At 46.0% G+C, this 18327-nt stretch overlaps 11 protein-coding genes across 11 annotated transcripts; 7 read left to right on the top strand and 4 right to left on the bottom strand.

The window, feature by feature from the left end:
• Positions 1 to 219: 219 nt before the first annotated feature.
• On the top strand, positions 220 to 1980 carry MRN1 (Mrn1p; the record flags this gene model as incomplete). The annotated part of the gene is made up of 1 exon (XM_037281123.1): positions 220 to 1980. The coding sequence occupies one exon, from the start codon at positions 220 to 222 to the stop codon at positions 1978 to 1980; it is 1761 nt and encodes a 586-aa protein (XP_037137018.1).
• A 359-nt stretch (positions 1981 to 2339) lies between these two features.
• Positions 2340 to 2984, top strand: UIP4 (Uip4p; the record flags this gene model as incomplete). The annotated part of the gene is made up of 1 exon (XM_037281122.1): positions 2340 to 2984. The coding sequence occupies one exon, from the start codon at positions 2340 to 2342 to the stop codon at positions 2982 to 2984; it is 645 nt and encodes a 214-aa protein (XP_037137017.1).
• Positions 2985 to 3139: 155 nt separating this feature from the next.
• HG536_0A01580 (uncharacterized protein) lies at positions 3140 to 3739 on the bottom strand (the record flags this gene model as incomplete). The annotated part of the gene is made up of 1 exon (XM_037281121.1): positions 3140 to 3739. One exon carries the CDS (start codon positions 3737 to 3739, stop codon positions 3140 to 3142), a length of 600 nt encoding a protein of 199 aa, XP_037137016.1.
• Positions 3740 to 4700: 961 nt separating this feature from the next.
• POS5 (NADH kinase) lies at positions 4701 to 5981 on the bottom strand (the record flags this gene model as incomplete). The annotated part of the gene is made up of 1 exon (XM_037281120.1): positions 4701 to 5981. One exon carries the CDS (start codon positions 5979 to 5981, stop codon positions 4701 to 4703), a length of 1281 nt encoding a protein of 426 aa, XP_037137015.1.
• A 433-nt stretch (positions 5982 to 6414) lies between these two features.
• Positions 6415 to 6896, bottom strand: MMS2 (E2 ubiquitin-conjugating protein MMS2; the record flags this gene model as incomplete). Its single annotated transcript, XM_037281119.1, has 2 exons — positions 6415 to 6820; positions 6886 to 6896. 2 exons carry the CDS (start codon positions 6894 to 6896, stop codon positions 6415 to 6417), a joined length of 417 nt encoding a protein of 138 aa, XP_037137014.1.
• A 237-nt stretch (positions 6897 to 7133) lies between these two features.
• On the top strand, positions 7134 to 9140 carry MAD1 (coiled-coil domain-containing protein MAD1; the record flags this gene model as incomplete). Its single annotated transcript, XM_037281118.1, has 1 exon — positions 7134 to 9140. One exon carries the CDS (start codon positions 7134 to 7136, stop codon positions 9138 to 9140), a length of 2007 nt encoding a protein of 668 aa, XP_037137013.1.
• A 232-nt stretch (positions 9141 to 9372) lies between these two features.
• On the top strand, positions 9373 to 10206 carry LCL3 (Lcl3p; the record flags this gene model as incomplete). Its single annotated transcript, XM_037281117.1, has 1 exon — positions 9373 to 10206. One exon carries the CDS (start codon positions 9373 to 9375, stop codon positions 10204 to 10206), a length of 834 nt encoding a protein of 277 aa, XP_037137012.1.
• Positions 10207 to 10264: 58 nt separating this feature from the next.
• Positions 10265 to 12097, bottom strand: GUP1 (O-acyltransferase; the record flags this gene model as incomplete). Its single annotated transcript, XM_037281116.1, has 1 exon — positions 10265 to 12097. One exon carries the CDS (start codon positions 12095 to 12097, stop codon positions 10265 to 10267), a length of 1833 nt encoding a protein of 610 aa, XP_037137011.1.
• A 373-nt stretch (positions 12098 to 12470) lies between these two features.
• SCY1 (Scy1p) lies at positions 12471 to 14816 on the top strand (the record flags this gene model as incomplete). Its single annotated transcript, XM_037281115.1, has 1 exon — positions 12471 to 14816. The coding sequence occupies one exon, from the start codon at positions 12471 to 12473 to the stop codon at positions 14814 to 14816; it is 2346 nt and encodes a 781-aa protein (XP_037137010.1).
• Positions 14817 to 15141: 325 nt separating this feature from the next.
• Positions 15142 to 15342, top strand: COA2 (Coa2p; the record flags this gene model as incomplete). The annotated part of the gene is made up of 1 exon (XM_037281114.1): positions 15142 to 15342. The coding sequence occupies one exon, from the start codon at positions 15142 to 15144 to the stop codon at positions 15340 to 15342; it is 201 nt and encodes a 66-aa protein (XP_037137009.1).
• Positions 15343 to 15841: 499 nt separating this feature from the next.
• On the top strand, positions 15842 to 18001 carry NAB3 (Nab3p; the record flags this gene model as incomplete). Its single annotated transcript, XM_037281113.1, has 1 exon — positions 15842 to 18001. One exon carries the CDS (start codon positions 15842 to 15844, stop codon positions 17999 to 18001), a length of 2160 nt encoding a protein of 719 aa, XP_037137008.1.
• Between the last annotated feature and the right edge of the window lie 326 nt (positions 18002 to 18327).

Below are 18327 nucleotides of genomic sequence, written 5' to 3'. Positions count from 1 at the left end.
CCAGGCATTCTCTAAGCTCAAATTTAATTGTGATCCCTTTGGTAGGTCACTTTTTTTCCTAAAGGAAAGCACTATATTCACGTGGAGTTGAATTTCGTCAAGGACTCGACTACTTCTTTGAATTTTTTGCAATAATTAAGGTTCGACTCCGAGGTCCGTCTTCGCGTCACAAGTCAAAAACGTACCATTGGCTGTGCAATATCGCCTTTACCATTTAGTATGCGCACGTATGGGAATAATACAAATCAGTTTTTCCAGCCTAGTCTGCAGAACCGAGATTCACAGCCACACAACCTGAGCAGCTTGCAGTCTGGAGCGTTATTGCAGGCAGGACAAGGTGACAGCCGTGCTTCTTGGTCTCAGAACACAAGTGGCTTTACGTTAGATCGATATCCGTCTCAGCAACTGTGTAGCTCGGGATTTGCGGGTGGGACTGTGGTTAATGGCATTGGTACATTTCGAACGAGCGAGGAAGACGGAATCTGCGAGAATCACATCTCATTCTGTTTCAATCGAGATTTGGATGAATATCCGTCTAGCCAGCTTTCTACGGTATCTTCTGGTTATTCGCGAGCTGACATATGTGGTTCGGTAGCGGGACAAAGAAACGATGGTAGTTATGCTATGGTACATGCTGTGGCTAACAGTAACAACATTTTACCGAGTGGTGGTCAGCTAAGCTGTCCCCCCATCTTCACGAGTGCTCCTAGTAAGACAGTTTATCTGGGCAATATCCCACCTACTTTGACAGTCAAAGCACTCCTAGATCATGTGCGCAGTGGGGTCGTAGAAGAGGTAAGAATACTGCCCGATAAGATGTGTGCGTTTCTTACTTTTGTGGACGAGAGTGCAGCTTTACTTTTCCACTCGGATGCGCTCTTGAAGAGGCTACATATCGATGGAAGAGACATCAAAATCGGCTGGGGAAAGCCGACGCCGGTGGACCCTTTTGTGGCCAATGCTATTCGTAGCGATGGTGCCACGAGGAATGTTTACATAGGACAGCTCAACACAGATACCGATATTGCATCGCAAGTTGGTGCTGATCCAACTGAGGAAAAGATAACGGAGGACAAACTGAAATCAGATCTTCAAGAGTTTGGTGAGATAGATTGTGTCAAGATTGTAGCTGAAAAAGGCATTGCATTTATTCATTTTGCATCAATTCTCAGTGCCATCAAAGTAGTAGCAAATCTAGCTAGTACTAATGCATACTACAAGAACAAGAAGATCTTCTACGGGAAAGATCGATGCGCGTTCATCACGAAGACCCAACAGCATAACGCAGCACAGTTCTTGGGTATTCATCCTGGGATGGATAGATCGGCGCAGTTCAAGGACTACGAATTGATCTCGAATGCTCTATTGCAGCAGTCAGCGGCAGCAGCAGCTATTGCAACGTCAGCTGGGGGACCAAATAACCTGGGGAATAGAACGGTTTATTTGGGAAATCTACCGAAAGACGTCAAGATCGAGGAGATTTGTAACGTAGTGCGTGGGGGTATACTTCAGGCGATAAAATTGCTATCCGATCGACATGTTTGTTTTGTGACGTTCATTGATCCCGCGGCCGCGGCTCAATTCTACGCAATGAGTTCGCTGCATGGAATAACGATACAAAAAAGACGCTGCAGGGTAGGATGGGGCAAACATCCGGGACCTCTTCAAAATTCCCTAGCCCTCGCTGTCAGTAACGGAGCCTCGAGAAACGTCTACGTTGGCAACATCGACTTTGAACAGGACAGTAAAAGACAAAATCCAATATTCACAGCAGAGAACCTACGCTCCGTCTTCGAAGAATTCGGTGAAGTCGAGCAAATTAACTTTCTACCAGAGAGAAACTGCTGTTTCATCAACTACACCAACATCAACAACGCTATCTCAGCCATTGACAAGATCAAATCCAATCCATCATTCCAGGACTTGAAGATCAACTTCGGTAAGGACCGATGTGGTACCATCCCGCACCAGAGACGCTAATGAATGTATATAGTACATACGATGGCGAAACACGGCGACCATCCCGACGGCCCACGAACCATCCGCAACGCTGCCTATCTCGCTATGTTCATCATTATGCGCGTTCGCTGGTGGCTAGCAACGCTGCGCGCGGGGGTAACCTTTCAGAACTTTGACTTCAAGGGGTATAAGTATAAGGTTGGAAAGAAGGAGCCAATTGAAGACTTACCAACGGTCTGACCAGCAGACTAACCGAGTCTCTGGTTTGCTTTATAGTTGGTATATTAGCTGCATCAGGATAGAAATTTCATCGCAGAATTTAAGGTGACAGCGTCCGACTGGACAAGAATTTTAAAGAGGACTAGGTACAGATTATTAAGATGAAGATCATATATTGTCATTCGCCTGATAATTTCCAGAATCTGCAGATTGCAGGCGATTTCAGCGATTGGAAACCGTTGTCCATGGTCAAAAATGGAAAGGATGGCCTTTGGGAATATGTTATAGATTCGAGAAAACTACCTCCCGACACGGGGAAAGTGCATTTCAAGTTTATCGACGACAATGGGGTCTGGTTTACAGATGATGACTATCCAAAAGAGGTAGACGAACACTCAAACGAAAATAACGTCAAAATGCTGACTGCAGATGAGCGTGATGATAAGATAGATATGAACGAGGGGATACCTGTGGATTTTGAAGGCCCAGGGAGTCCAGCTCCATCTCTTGAAGCCGAAAGCGAGGAGAAGAAGGGTGCTGCAAAGCGTATTGCGACGCCAAATGGGCCTAAGTCGTCAAGAAGCAAGAGCGCTGTGGAGGATAAAGATGAATCTGTTGGCGGATCTGCAGTGGTAGTGAATCACTCTGATGCGGAGGATGAGAGACAAGTCGCTGAGAGCTCGGAACGTCCTGACACTAGTGGGACGGCACTCACTGGTAGAGAGAACAATCCTGAACAGTACAGGGATGTTCTTGCTAGAATTATAGCTTTCTTTACAAATTTATTCCGGTCATGGTTCGGATGAACTGATTGGTAAACATTTTTCAACGCTACAAAACGGTATGAACTAACTGTCTAGGTGCTTAAGAAAGTAATGTCATTTTTTACTTTGTTGGAATAGAAAAATCGCATTATTATTCGTTAACTGTCATAGAGCAAGCAATACGGTGTACATTTTCTTCAGTACATTGGTTGTCCTGTACGCAAGGAGATCCAATGCCAGGGGTTTGCGTCTGCCTCCCTCTTATACATAGGCTGGCCGGCACGTAGACTGATCCAGTGCCAGGGGTCCGCCTCAGGATCTGCATTGGCATCTCTCTTGTACATGGGTTGTCCAGTGCGCAGCGAAATCCAGTGCCATGGGTCAGCATTTGCGTCTCTCTTGTACATGGGTTGTCCTGTGCGCAAGCTGATCCAGTGCCAAGCCTCGGCGCTCCTCTTGTTCGCCTTATTATCCGTTGCCTGGTCGAGAATCGTCGTATTGACAAACAGAAGCCCGGTAGTAGTCTCGTTTGAGAACGGAATCACCCCAACGTCCTTATCCTGAGCGAGGTCGAGGAAGCCAACAATAGCTTCGGAAGGGACCTTCAAGTCGCCTGCAGTGGCCTCTGTTGGAGCACCAAATACGTTCGAGATGAGACAGATGACTGACAATGCGATAGATGTGAATTTCATGATGGCCGGAGTATAAAGAAACCTTATTTTACTGTGAAGCTCTGACAAGTGAGAAGGATATAGAGTGACGGAGAACAGAATCTCCCGAACACTTCTTCCAGACATATATATACCTATCTATTCAGCTTCTTTCAATTGAGGTCTCAAGTTTCACGTCTGTAAAGTGTTCTCCAATCTCCAGCAGCTTGGTCCAAACTTCAGCAGCTTGGGTCTCCAGACGAACCACAACTAGTTCAGTAGATGTTTCAATTACAGCCCATATAGGAACTGTAATGGAGTATCCTAGGACCCTATGACTAGTTGACCACAACTTGGCATCATTTGACGACTGATCTGGAAATTGTGTCGCACCGATAATTACTGACGCCGCACTGTAAAAATGACAAAAGCAGGCGTCAAACAGGCACTTCAAACAAGGTTGTGGCTATTATATTGGGGAAATAGTACACACTGCTGCGAATCCGGAGGTATTTAGAAACTAGTTACTCAAGTAGTCTGCCAATGGAAAAGCTCTGGCGCACATTCTCTATATCTGCAGAGATCCACACATGGAGCTACGATTTGTGCATGCGGAGACAAAGGTTTAGTGCTTCGGTGAATGCAGCTCTTCCTTGCCCATTCTATTAGCTGTAGAACTGTACTCAAGGTGAGCTTGTTGAGCCAAGACCTAATTAAGGGATTATGGTGGGCCGGGTAATAGCAACCGAATGTATATAAGGACGCGATTTTTCCCCTGGCACACTCCACTTACCATTACTCTTAGAGAAGTAACGCAAAATTCACAGCCATTCGCAGCACATAATAGCATCTCAGCGAGGTTAGACCCCTCCGGGGCGTCAGACCCATGACACATGTAGATATGTGCTGTCGCCTACTCGTTTGGGCCGTGAGAGTGGACTGGAGAGAAATCTTTACTGATCTTGGGTGCAACATTCCATCTGTCGTCTGTTCTTGCAGATCTAAGGGTTTACCTTCGTGTGCCCGTATGGGGAATGTTGCAAGGATCGCTAAGACATCATATATATATGTCTTGTTGAATGGATCGCTAATACATCATATATATGTCTTACTTGTTGTCTTTCTTTATGTGTTTGGCATGGCGGGAGAATCTGAAGCTTGAATTGAAGCCCAGCAGCTCGTTGATGCCGTGGGTCCAGTCATTTTCGGTTTTGGCAATACAGTATATCCCGGAGTTCTTGATGGTCTTTCTTCTCTCAGAGACGTCCTTCTTGTTGGTGCTTGGCACCTGGGAGCCGTTCAGGTAGATGGTGCCGACTTCGTTGACAACGTGGATCTCATCGCCTATACGCAGGTCCGGCTGCGGGATGCCGTCGACAGACAGTTTCACGACGTTGTTTGCTGGGCCTTGGCTCGCCTTTGCACCGATTCTGACCTTGACGTGGGAGGAGTGTGGCAGGATCAGCGGTCTGAACGACAGTGAACGCGGACAGATTGGCGTCAGAAGAATGCATGGCACCAATGGCGAAACGATGGAGCCTCCAGCGGACAGCGAGTATGCAGTGGACCCGGTTGGGGTGGCAAAGGCTATCCCGTCGGCGGTGGTCCTTGTCATGAAGTCGCCATCGATGAAAATGTCCAGGTTGGCAAGATGCGGCGAATCACCTCTGTGTAGAAAGATATCGTTCATGGCGTGTAGTGAAGTCGACAGATCGTGGGACTCCTTTTCGCCCCTTCTCACCACTTGGCACTCCAGCCTGGTTCTGTGTAGACACTTGGCCCGTGAGCTTATCGTCTGTTGAAAGACGTTCTTATGGTCCTGGAAGTCGAACGGCAGCAGAAACCCCAGCGTCCCGAGCGAGAATGCCAGCACAGGCGGGACCTGCCTGTTGGAAAACATCGACACGCCACGTAGGATCGTGCCGTCGCCGCCAAGCGTCACCAAAAGATCTGTGTTGGCCACAATGTCCTGATCTGCGCCCGTATACAGAATATGCGGTTCGTTTGGGTTCTGATGAGGTGTAGATCTGAAGTCCTGGGCAATCTCTTCCGCGACATCCGGCTGCACAATCACGTTGATCTCGGGATAGGAATCGTGCAAATGTGTGATGAACTGTACCATGGCTTCACGAGTGGTGTTGGTCCAGGGCTTCTTGGTGACAAGCACATTCTGCAGCGGTTTGTGCCAGATTAACGACTGCAATTTCGAATTTGGCGAGCTGATAAAATCTGGCGAGCTGCTACGTCTCAACTCCGTGACAGGCTTGATTGACACATATTTGGAATAGTCACGGATCCTAATTGCGGGAAACTCGAGCGAACTGTAGCACCGCAAACTTCGCAGTGAGCCTGTTAATCTTAGATTACAAAGCATCTCGGTAGCACTCATTTAGAGGTGTAAGCTGTAGCTAATGGCAGGCAACAGTTTTGGATAGTCTCGAGCTATTATTCGTCTTCAGGAGCAAATTCTTTGTAAATTCTTGTAAACTCTGGTAAATTCTTGTACTTACTGTGGTGAAATTTTTCACTTGAGTCATTGGCTGAAGTGACTCAATAGAAAGCAGACCTCGGCTAGGACCAAGAGGCCGCTCGAAGCATTACTATTAGTAGTTGAATCTTGCTTAAGCTTGCTGGCGTTGCTGGCGTCCGTTGTAGATCTTTTGCTGCAGGCTCCTTCGTTGCAGTTTCGCCAAAACTCGCTCTACGGTGGCTCTGCTTGTAATCGTTCGTACGGTGCCCCTATGTCAGCTATCTATTGCTATTTATCTCCCATGCTGACCCTCTCGCAGCTGTAACAGATGAGAAATGAGCGGTCTAAGACCTTAAAAAGTGGTGCCCTCCTTGGGTTGCGGCAATTTCTTGTTGGTAGGTGTGGCCATCTCCTTCCTTAGGTCCAGCAGGAGCGTCTCCATGGTGTACGCTCTTTTCCAGTTGCGCAAGGTGTGGAACAGGCTGCTGTTTACTTCGCCGGTCTTGGGGTCGACGCAGGGGACGTTCACTTTGGAGATAAACTTGATCTTGGGGGGCTCGTCGGGGTAGTTTGGTCCGCATTCAATCGACACAGAGTATATGCGGTTCTCGTGGTTGCTGTGTGGCGGTCCTAGGATGGTTCCGTTCCAATACGTCATACTGATATCGTCGCTATCGGCCAAGCCGTAGCTGCAGGAGTCCGGACCGAGTCCCTTCTCGCCCTTTTCCAACTCCTCGAGTAATCTGAAGCTTCTTGGTCTGCATGTCGCTTTCGTTAGTATTCTGACTCCGTAGCAGAAGGCACCGAATCGCACTTCACATACACTTTTGACATCGGATCTTTCTCGTGAGCTGTTCTTGTGGCACGATTATGACTCTAGATGTGCTTATAAAGCCTTCAGACGTTCACAATCGTGGCTTTACTCTGACTAACCTGAGTGTAATAATGTTGGAATTTTGAAGGTCACTATCGGGTTAAGAAAAGCACCTACTTGAAGCCTTACGCTGGAGCAAAAAGACAAGAGTCTAGCTGCTAGTCAACGATTGCTGGTCATTTGGTCATTGGGGGACCATGAGCGATAGTGGTGGCTCGTCGCCTTTTCTGAAGAGCCCTCTGCGGGCTCCGTCGAAGCTCGAAGAGACAGTCGACAAAGATCGTAAGCTCATGTCGTTGCAGTACAAGCTGAATTCGGTTCAGAACGAGTTTGAGATTGAGAGACTAAGGCTGCAGCAGCAGTATAACTCGGTAGACAAGAAATATAGGGTTAAAGTGGAAGAGCTTGAGAAGGCCCTCAGCGACACGACATTCCTGTATGAGACGAATAACAAATTAGAGCAGGAATTGAGGGAGCTGAAAGTTCAGTTGGACGACTCCCAAAATCGCAAAGATCAGGTAATACAGGATTTAAGACGGAAGCTTCATGTCAAGGAACAAGAAGGTCTTGATCGCCTGTCAGAGCTACAGTCCAAATTGTCTGATAGAGAGCACGTCATCGACCGTTTGAAGATTGAGGCTCAGAGCTCACAATCACTAGTGAAGAGGTACGACGAGGAGATTGCGAAGCAGGCAGCTGAAATCAAACAGCTGCGCAAGGCCAGCACGGAAAAGGACGATGAAATTGCGTCCCTGCGAGCCTCGCGAGTCATAATGGCTCATCACAATTATTCTACGGAGGAGCTTCAGGAGCTGACTGTCGTAAACAAAATGTTCAAGGATCAGGTTCAATATACTAAAGAACTGGAGGAGGTGAACCTTCAGCAAGCAAGCGAGCTAAAAAAACTGAGGGTTTCTTCAGACTCGCAGCAATTTTGGAAATCTGAGAATGAAAAGCTTAAAAACAAGCTGGAGCAAATGGACCAGATGGAAAGGCAAATCCAGGACCTGCAACTTGAGAATCTGAACCTAAAATCGCAGTTGGCTTCATGGGATATCTACAATAATGGTAAGGACAGACCAGAAGATATCATTCGAGAAATCAAATTAGCCAAGGAGTCTTTAGTGGTCCTCACAGATGAAAATGAAAAGTTTCGTTTAGATAACGGGAACTTGAAAATGCTCAACGACGAGCTTGCTCTGGAGCGTAATCAGCTTCTGGACTTGAGTAAGAACTATGAGGCTAGTATAATAAACTACAAAAAACTCAACCACGAAATCGAGCAGCAGAAGCAGCTAGCTTTCGAGGAGTGTAGGCTCTTGAGAAAGCAACTGGATGAATTTGCAGCATTTAACGAGGAATCTAGAGAAGGTAACGAAGCGAAGCAGGCTAAGGGTTTGAAAGAGCTAGAAACAATAGTTGACGGTTATAAGAATCAAACGGAAGATTTGACTGAAGAGTTACGGAAACTTAACGACCAGCTACTAGCACAAGAGCCATCTTTGAAAAAACGGAAAATGAGCGATCAGCTGGGATTAAATTACTCCCAGAGATTGAATGAGCTGCAATTAAACAATGTTAAGATCTTACGGGAATTACAGAACAGCCAAAACAACAACAAGATCTTGCAAGAGAAATTGCAAAAATTATCAGATCTGAAGGAGAAGAGTATTCGTATCCTGCAGCTGCGAGACAACCCACTACTCAAGGATCAGTTTGTCAAGCGGAAGCAATTGCAACTCCTGAAGAAAGAAAACGAAGATCTCTTGCGAGAACTAAGCAATGAGGAAGGAATACCGGTTGAGCGGATACCTAGGTCCATTTATGAATCGCTTTCGTTCGAGCTCAAGCAGAGGGATGACGATCTGCTGAGGGCCGGTAAAAAGTTCAATCGGCTCAAGGAGATGTTCAACAAGAAGTCATTGGAATTTATAGACGTGGTCAATTCACTTCTGGGATTCAAGCTGGAGTTTCAACAAGAAGGAAAGGTCAAGATTTTCTCCGCCTTCAAACCGGAACGGTACCTGACTGCCGATCTCAATCAAAATACGTTAAAATCTAACTTGACTGCCGACTTAGACGATTGGGATAGTCTGCTCCGAACCTGGGTCGACGAAAGAGGTCAGATTCCTTGCTTCCTTGCAACTCTGACCCTGCGACTGTGGGAGATGTCAAATGAGAATAAGACCGACAAGACCACTTGACTATAAAACGTCGCACCTCCCAAAGATTAGCCTTTCTCAAATTGAACACAAATAAGGAACTACGCTTTACATAATTTCATCAAGCACTTATTCATGTCATGTAATCGATCTGAATGGATAAATTTCCGACAGCAGAGGTCGAGACTTTTGCTTATTGTCAGTCAGCCAAGGCTTCTTGTCTTACATTTACTGCTTTAAAAATAAGAGCAATGGCAAGTCTCTTAGAAGAGCCATGAGTGCGGATAACAAAGTAGCTGTGTCACCGGCTGGTCTACTTAATCCTGATGTGGTTCTACTCTCGCTACTCTTTGCTGGATCGTTCTTGGGAGCCCGGTCAGCCTTTAACAGATATCTCAGGCAATTGAATAAAGTGGCAGAGATCCCATCATCGGTATTTCGAAAACGATGGTTGTATGGGAAGGTCACGTCAGTAGGTGATGGTGATAATTTCCACTTCTTCCATATGCCAGGTGGACTGCTTGGTGGTTGGGGTTGGCTCAGGAAGGTACCGAAGCTTGAAAGATTAGAAGGGAAGAGTGTTACAGAATCCACTGATATGATTCAATCCCTCTACAGGAGAAGATTATGGCGTCTTTTCAAGACAGAAAGCTTGGAATCAGCTTGGTCTAATCACTACCTAAGCTTAAAAGTACCATACAAGAACAGAAGAAACTTGTCAACGATACCTGTTCGATTCTGTGGAATTGATGCCCCAGAGAGAGCACATTTTGGAAATCCTGCTCAGCCGTTTAGTGAGGAGGCTCTAAATTGGTTGAAATATACTGTTCTTTCTAAGGGCGTTTGGATTAAGCCTTTATCAGTCGACCAGTATGGCCGGTGCGTTGCTAGAGTCGCTTATTGGACGTGGACCGGGTATAAGGACCTTAGTCTCGAGATGGTTAAGAGGGGCTTAGCCGTCGTCTACGAATCTAAGTCATTTGCAGAATTCGATGGTAGGGAAAAAGCCTACAGAGTACAAGAAAGGATCGCTAGAGCCCACAAACGAGGTCTGTGGTCTCAAAAGAAGGTCGAAACTCCCGGCGAGTATAAGAAAAGTACAAGATAGTAAGCTCTAGACGCCAGGCATATAATTTTGAGCATTCATAATAAATAGAAGCGACAACCTAGCATTTCAAGTTGATTCCATGTCTGCGTTCGTGTTCTCTTTGTTCGAACATAATCTGCACGGCAATGAAGAGTGCACCGCTCGCGGTTACGGCAAACGTGATACCAGGCAGAGTGCCAAAAAGGTCCCTTAAGAAGACCATGGTGCCATCGGACCCTAAGCAAAAACCAAATAAGTTAGCAATCATCATCATCCAGATGTTGATGACTGCTCCAGCTGCGCACAAATGTCTGTACCATGGCCGATTCCTGTAGCGAGCGAAGAATTGCGTAGCGAATAGTTCTGGTAGGAGAAAGATGACAATCAACCATCCCCACAACAGGAGTTTCAACTGAATGTCATGCCATATGGCCACAAAGGAAAAGACTGCCAAAGATGAAAGAATTCTGTTTTTGGAACCGCCAAGCTGAATATAGATATAACGAACAACCCATTTGTTGTAACTTCTATGCCAGGCTCTCCAGAATGCTAGTGCGCTGTAATTATTATCGACACAACGAATCATATTCTCTGGAGCGTCAATTCCGTCGATAAGGGCCCATAGTCTAAAAAGTCTCCATGGAATGAGAAGCTTCAGCCAGATGATATTTAAGTTGAAAAGGCCGATCATGGAAATTTGGAAAGGAGTATCGCCAGTCCAGGCTTTCGTTTTAGAGATCGCCACCACGTATGCAAAGTGCAAAACCATCTCCATAGTTAAGATGCAAATAGCAAATCTGATGGCATATGAAGTAATATACCGGACGTTGATGGATGGGAGTGTATTCCTACTTTGGTACACGTAATCATTAAAAGTAACTATCGGGCCTGCAATCAGCAGCGGAGTGTACGTGATGTATGCGATATAGTTTATCACTCCATAATCCTGAATATTGTGAGGTGCAACTAAACGCTGTCTTTCATTTAGTACTGTTGAAGTTGCGGAGCTCTCAAAACTATCCGAAGATATTCTTGCATCGTTTGTGGAAGCGTCAGCTGACGACGTTGAGGGCTGGTTCTGCCTGATACTGCTCCATCTTTCTAAGAAGTCCATGTTGTAACTTAACATTCGAAGAAGAGTGAAATTGAAGAAGACATCCCATCTGTGGATTATGCCTTTATAACCTGTATCAAGGAATGAAAGGCAACTGATGAAATTGCTGAACGGATAGTTCCTGAACTTGTCATTTATAAAGAGCGTCCCAATTCCATATGTCCACGATAGAACAGTAGCCAGTTTCCGCTCGTTTTTCAATAGATGAGCAATTGAGTACATCACCAACATGTGAAGCAAGATGCGCACCGAATTGACACCATGAGCTGCATATAGGAAACACAAGCCAAAGCCAAAGTCAAAACTCAGCTTTGAAGCTCCGGTTGCGTACCGAACAACTCTTTTGACAACTGTATGTCCCAGCATGAGTGCAATTAGCAGTGGGAGGTTATCCCGGAAAAATCGGTACTGCGAATCGCTGTTATCCACCTTCCTCCCAAAAATCCACCCTTTGGAGAGCATTCCAGCGTATCTAGGATAGTTTGGATTTAGTTCACTACTTGCTTCCATCACCGCCTTGAGCATCAGCGGTAGAACGACGATGAATGCCAGATAGTAAAATCTGAACTCCCAAGTGCCCCAGCGGGACGGCTGTGTAGTCAAAACTTTACCATTCAATTTGGAACCATCTCCATCATTCTCCTTATTTTGGTATTTCACGTCCCTCGAACAAGGCTTTAACCTCCCGTCGAGAGATTCCACGGACAAAAACCGTTCCACATTCTGCATTATTCTGGCCATATAAACCCAACTGACGGCACCTTCTATCCATAACTTCATACATGCTCTACTACCCATTGAAGTGAGATCTAGTTAAGTGTTTTGTTTCGCAATCACATCACGTGACTCGTCCTGATCTAGCACCAAATTGATCCACTTGATTAAACCGCTGCGGTTGCGATTCGCAGTCGACGGACTTCTTCAATACCTCTCAATATGAATAGTGAAGCTGTTTGGCTCACTTTGTAAAAGCTCTATATAGGATTAAATTATAGATCACTTCTCACGAAAATCATTGCTAGTTCAACGGTTGGGAACCTGTAATCTGACCGGCGTTCGATTCTTGGTTTAAACACCTTTCAACAACCTTAAGTATAGCCTTTTCAGCGACCTATATGATTAACCTGCGAATAAAGAACCAATAGCTTCGGCAATATATCAATTGGTGGACATGTTTTGGTCAGCGAAGACCGGTATCACCTCCAAGTATTCATTCTCTTCATCGCCGACTTTCACCTGCGAACCATGGAACATTTATATGGGTAGATTGAAGTCCTCAAATTCCGCATCTGGTGCGCCATCCAAAGTCTCTATCTTCGTCTTCGATAAGAGACAATTCGAGAATCATCTGTTGAATTATGGTATTATAAAATCTAGAAGCTCGTCGCATGACAAGACTCTGCTGCAAGACGCATATGAAGTGTTAAGAAGACAGGTGAGTAACCTAAGTAAGCTCAAGCACCCTAATATCCTGGCAGTGATTGAACCTCTGGAAGAGCACAGTAAGAATTTCATGTTTGTAACCGAGTATGTGACAGGATCAGTGGAGTCTGTGTTTGGACATGGGAATGAAGAAACAAGCTTTCTCCAGCAACACGACAAGGAAGAAGTTATCATTCAGAGAGGCTTGCTTGAAACAGTGCAGGCATTGGATTTTATACACAACCGGGCAATTTCCGTCCACTTGGACATTCAACCGCGGTCAATTTTAATCAACGAGAACTCCGATTGGAAAGTCTCCGGTCTAGGGCATCTGATAAAACTTCCGCATGGTACCAGCTCAAGTGAGTACTTTATCGACCAATATGACCCAAGGATACCTTCCTTTCTTCACCTGCAGTTGAATTACACCGCACCAGAGATTGTTCTTGAGAATACTGTCTCTTTCAAAAGCGACTTCTTTTCATTGGGGCTATTGATTTACATGCTGTATACAGGGAAGGATATGCTATCTACCGAAAACTCCACCAGTCAGTACAGGGCGGAATACACCAGATTTGAAAGAAAGCTTGCAACTATGTCGTGGGAAAATATGTTCAATAAACTCCCGGTGAGCCTAAGACCATGCATGCCCAGATTGATGAACCGAGATATTTATTCCCGCTATGATAATATCAATGAATTTTTGGATAGTGAGTTCTTTCAGGATCCGCTTATTAAGACCTTGAGTTTCCTTGACGATCTGCCAACTAAAACTAACGATGAAAAAGTTGTGTTCCTAAACGGTCTTGAGGAACTTCTGCCAAAGTTTCCGGTCACATTACTGCAGAGGAAGTTCTTGACTGTTCTGCTCGAGGGTTTGGCTCAACAATGCAAGGACAAAGAACCCAATGGACCCTGTATTTCTAAGGAGGTAGAGATTATAATCAGAATCGGATCAACAGTCTCGCAGCTTACATTTCAAGAGAAGATCTATCCTGCGTTGACGAAAAAATCCGACTTTCCAATCATTCTTCACAATGCCACGATGGCTCTCATCAAGAACTTATCTACCATAAGGCAGAAAGTAAAAAAAGAGGATTTCTTGGAAATTATTCTAAAACCACTGTTAACTTTCACATTTCATGACATGCAAGGAGAGCAGTCTCTGGCAGCACAGGAATCCTTGTTGGGGGATCTGAATATTGTTGCAGACCTTTTCGATTTCGTTACAATGAAGAATTTCTTGATGCCCTTGATATCCCATTTGTTCACCAAGACGACGAGTCTCATGGTGAAAGTATCGAGCATATCGTGCCTGAGAGAACTGATCGAGAAAGAGCTAGTCGACTCGGATCTCATTTGCGATGAGGTGTTGCCACTTTTCAAGTCAATGAAGACGAGAGATCCAAGAATCCTGATGCAATCGCTGACATTATTTGAAATGGTTCCTAAAGTCATTAAAAGCGACGGGACCCTCGTAGAACAGCTTTTGCCTCTGCTGTGGAATTACTCCATGTCCCAAACACTAGACAAAGCGCAATACAGTCGGTACACTGTCGTCATCAATAGACTCTCCCACACCATCCAGAAAACGCACTCCAACACCCTACAAGACCCTACCTCGAGCTCGCACGATGCTGCTGGCACCAAGGACTTCGATAACCTGATAAAACCAGTGTCAGTCAAACGTGAAGATCCCGAGACCAAGGCCGCCAAGAGTATTGCAGTTCCAGCCATTGTGCCGAAGAAAAAGTCTGGCGCCAGAAAGCCATCAATACTAACTCCAAGACCCGCTCAACCATCAAAGAACGCTCCAAGACCAAGAATTTTACCTCTAAAGCCACGCCAACAAGAAGCAGATGCGGACGATTTTGACGATTTTGTCTCCGCCACATCATCCCCAGCTCCGCCCACGGCCAACCACGGCAGCGCCTCTACTACACCGTCGCATGGACACCCTCGCATTATTATGGAGTCTAAACTACACACTCCGATGTCTAATCTGCCACCCGGGTTTTCCGTCTCTCTACAGCCGAGCCGGAAGCCCTTCGATACAGCAACAAGATCTGAAGATAGCTCTGCCTCACTAATATAAAGTTTATATACTTGACTACCCACGCCAGCGCTCTTTGGGCACTTCATATCATTTACCTCTTGTTCTATTGGCCATCTCTGCACATTTTCTTCGAGCCGATAAAACGCCTTCTAGTAACCCCGGTATGAAATTTTGACATCAAAGAAGCTGAACAAGAACAGCCTTGGAAGCAAAGATAGAGGCCTCTCACGCTCCTTGGAAACGTGCTTATTGTTGCTATATAGTATTCCGTTGATCGGAACTGATTTGCATATCTACAGGGTGTTTGAATACGTTGTTCTGAACTCGATCCACGGTCTTTAAATCAATTTTTCCTGTTCAAGGTATGAGAGCAGCCACAAGAAATCATGTTACGAATCGACTATTCATGACTACCTTCCTGGTAGCCTTCTCGTCGGTAGCCTTGGGGTCCGTTTTGCCGTGTCCGGCTCACACACTAGACTCCGACAGTCCCACACACGATCACCAGCGAGCAAACCAGCACCAGAAGCCCGCTGTTCAACAAAACAAGGTTACAGATATATGATGACCACCCCTGGTCTCCACAGATGTGTTACGCAGAAGGTATCGGGATCTTCTGTGTGTATTTGCATGTATTTATTCCGGATATTCACAAGCAATGGGTGGGCAGTCGGAGAGCTGTCCCCAGACTGGCTTCTGAAGCTTCTACGGCTCTATATTTTAATTATTCTTCCTTTTGTATGTTAAATGAGACTGGCCTTTCGGGTGAAGCGAACTACTCGATGGTGGCCTCGTTGAAAAGGTTACCGCGAGTTGCAGCAATTGGGGGTCTTACGAAGCGCCAATGACCCTCTCTGAGCTGGCAAATTGGCCTTGAAGTCCTTTCTTATATCTCATAGCTGATGAGTTGGCTCTGATATCCTCGTTACCCGGTCCTTTTTTTTTTCACTAAGCAATTATTAAGGCAAACTGCGAGGGTTGCGAGTACGAACAAGTAGATGACATGTATCAAAGGCAGATAATCGGCTTGGTGGTCCTATTTAGACAATTGTCGTTGGTTTATCATGTCTGACACTGAAATGACTAACTCCACTGAAACACCGGAGCTTGCCGAAATGGAGGAGACGAAGATATCGACTTCCAGCGAGTTTGTGACAAATGATGAGGAAGAACAGCAAATAGAAGCCCAAAGTGAGTCTGAAGTTCCAGGTTCGGAAAATGAAGTTCCACAGGAAGCAGCTGAGGACGAACAGGAACCCTCTGAGGAGCAGCAGGAACCATCTGAATCTGTCGATGACGGCGAAGTCGCTGAGGAAGATGATAAGGAAGCTGGTGATGATGAAGACGCAGTAGACGTTGATAATGAGCAAGCTGGCGGTGATGAAGAGGCGCAAGTGAGCTCCTCGCATGAGGGTGAAGAAGAATCTGCAGATAAAGAGTACAATGGAGCTGGAGAAGCGGCAGAGTCCAGTGATGCAGATCCGCAAGAAGATAAAAGCACCACAGATGTCGTTGAGATGGCGGCTGAGCAATATGGGAGAGCCGAGAATGTTCAGTACGATTTGCTGCAAAGGCAGGCTAAGTACATCATGGAGAGTAACATGCTAAACCTTCCGCAGTATCAGCAGCTGTCGCAGGAGGACAAGATCTCGGCGCTGGTGAATATGCTAAACTCAAATCCAGACACCATGATGCCAGTGATTCCAGAGATGCGGAGCTTGTCCCAGCCTGAGGTCGTATCGCAGCCAGGCCAAGAAATGTCGCCAAGGGGACGTTCAAGGCCAGATTTGAACGGTCCAATGTCGCCTGAAGAGCGTGAGCGTTATGCTCAATATCTCCACGGAGAGAACAGGATAACGGAAATGCATGATATTCCGCCTAAGTCGAGACTTTTCATTGGTAACTTGCCTCTCAAGAACGTCTCTAAAGAGGATCTATTCAGAATTTTCTCACCTTATGGGCATATTCTTCAGATAAACATCAAGAACGCGTTCGGTTTCATACAGTACAACAACCCTCAAAGCGTAAGAGATGCGATTGAAAACGAATCGCAAGAACAAAATTTCGGTAAGAAACTGATCTTAGAAGTTTCAAGCTCCAACGCTAGGCCGCAGTTCGACCACGGTGATCATGGGACAAACAGCAGCTCTACCTTCATCTCTTCTTCCAAACGTCCTTTCCAGCACGAGGAAAGCGACGCAGCTGATATGTATAATGACAACCAGGGATACAAGAAATCCAAGAGGCGCGTACCAGCTTGCGTCATCTACGTTAAGAGAACTGCTGACCGCGGGTATGCAAACGAGGTCTTCAACCATTTCAGACGCGGCACAGACCTGGAAACTGACATGATTTTCTTGAAGCCTCGTATGGAACTCAGAAAAATGATTAACGAAGTAGCTCATGATGGGGTCTGGGGTGTTATTCTGGTCAACAAGACTAGAAACGTGGATATCCAGACGTTCTACAAAGGTCCTCAAGGTGAGACTAAGTTTGACGAATACATCAGTATCTCCGCCGATGATGCGATAGCCATTTTCAATAATCTCAAACCTTCCAGAGGCTCGGCTGGGGGGCCACCCGTGGGGCCTGTTAATCCATATGCACAACAGCCGGCTGCAATACCTCCTCCTCAACATCCATCTTCGCAAAACTACTATGGCGGGTACGGTATGCCGCCTCCACAGCAGCCCTACGTTCAACAGGGATACGGCATGCCATTGCCTAACCAAGGATATGGAGCACCTGCGCCAGCACCAATGGGTCAACCTTACGGCCGCTATCAAGGTTCACCTCCAGCTATGGAGCCAGCTCTGTCCCAACCGCAGTTATCATCCTTATTAAGCGCAAACGGTGGTGGCCAAATGAATCAGCAGCAACTGCTATCCGCCATCCAGAACTTACCGCCAAACGTTGTTTCCAATCTATTGTCCATGGCGCAGCAGCAGCAACAGCAGCAGCAACCACAGACTCAGCAACAACTGCTTGGTCTACTGCAATCAATGCAAGGCCAGCAGCTTCCACAGCAGCAGCAGGCATCTGCTTACTCGTCATTAAATGACAGCTACGCACAGCGCTCTCCCATGGGCACAGTGCAACCACAGCAATCGCCTCCACCTCCACTGCAACCACAACCACAGCAACCGCAACAACAGCCACAACAATCTTCTCCCGGTAATAACGTACAAAGTCTCTTGGACAGTTTGGCTAAATTGCAAAAGTGATAGGTTATCTCCGCTTGTCTTGATTAAGCTTATATTGCAGCGCAGTCGCCAACCAGGCTAGTTGATCCACTCGGACATCCCTTGTATTCCATCCCAGGCTCATTCAACCTCTTTTCGTCTTCCTTCTGGCTTGAATTTTATGTTGCACTCAATGCTTTCTTGGACATTACCACCTCACAATCTCCTTCAACATGTTTATCGACTTAATAGTCTTACATATCTTATATCTGTAAAATGCTTTGTAAATTCTTCACTAGAGCGCTGTGAAAGTGTTGCGCTTCAAGAGCAGTCGACGTCGACCTATGCTTGAAAGTACTTGCGCTCCA

This window comes from Torulaspora globosa, chromosome 1 (assembly GCF_014133895.1).
Source record: "Torulaspora globosa chromosome 1, complete sequence".
Lineage (NCBI taxonomy): Eukaryota > Fungi > Ascomycota > Saccharomycetes > Saccharomycetales > Saccharomycetaceae > Torulaspora > Torulaspora globosa.
This window is presented reverse-complemented; position numbering and strand designations above follow the sequence as displayed.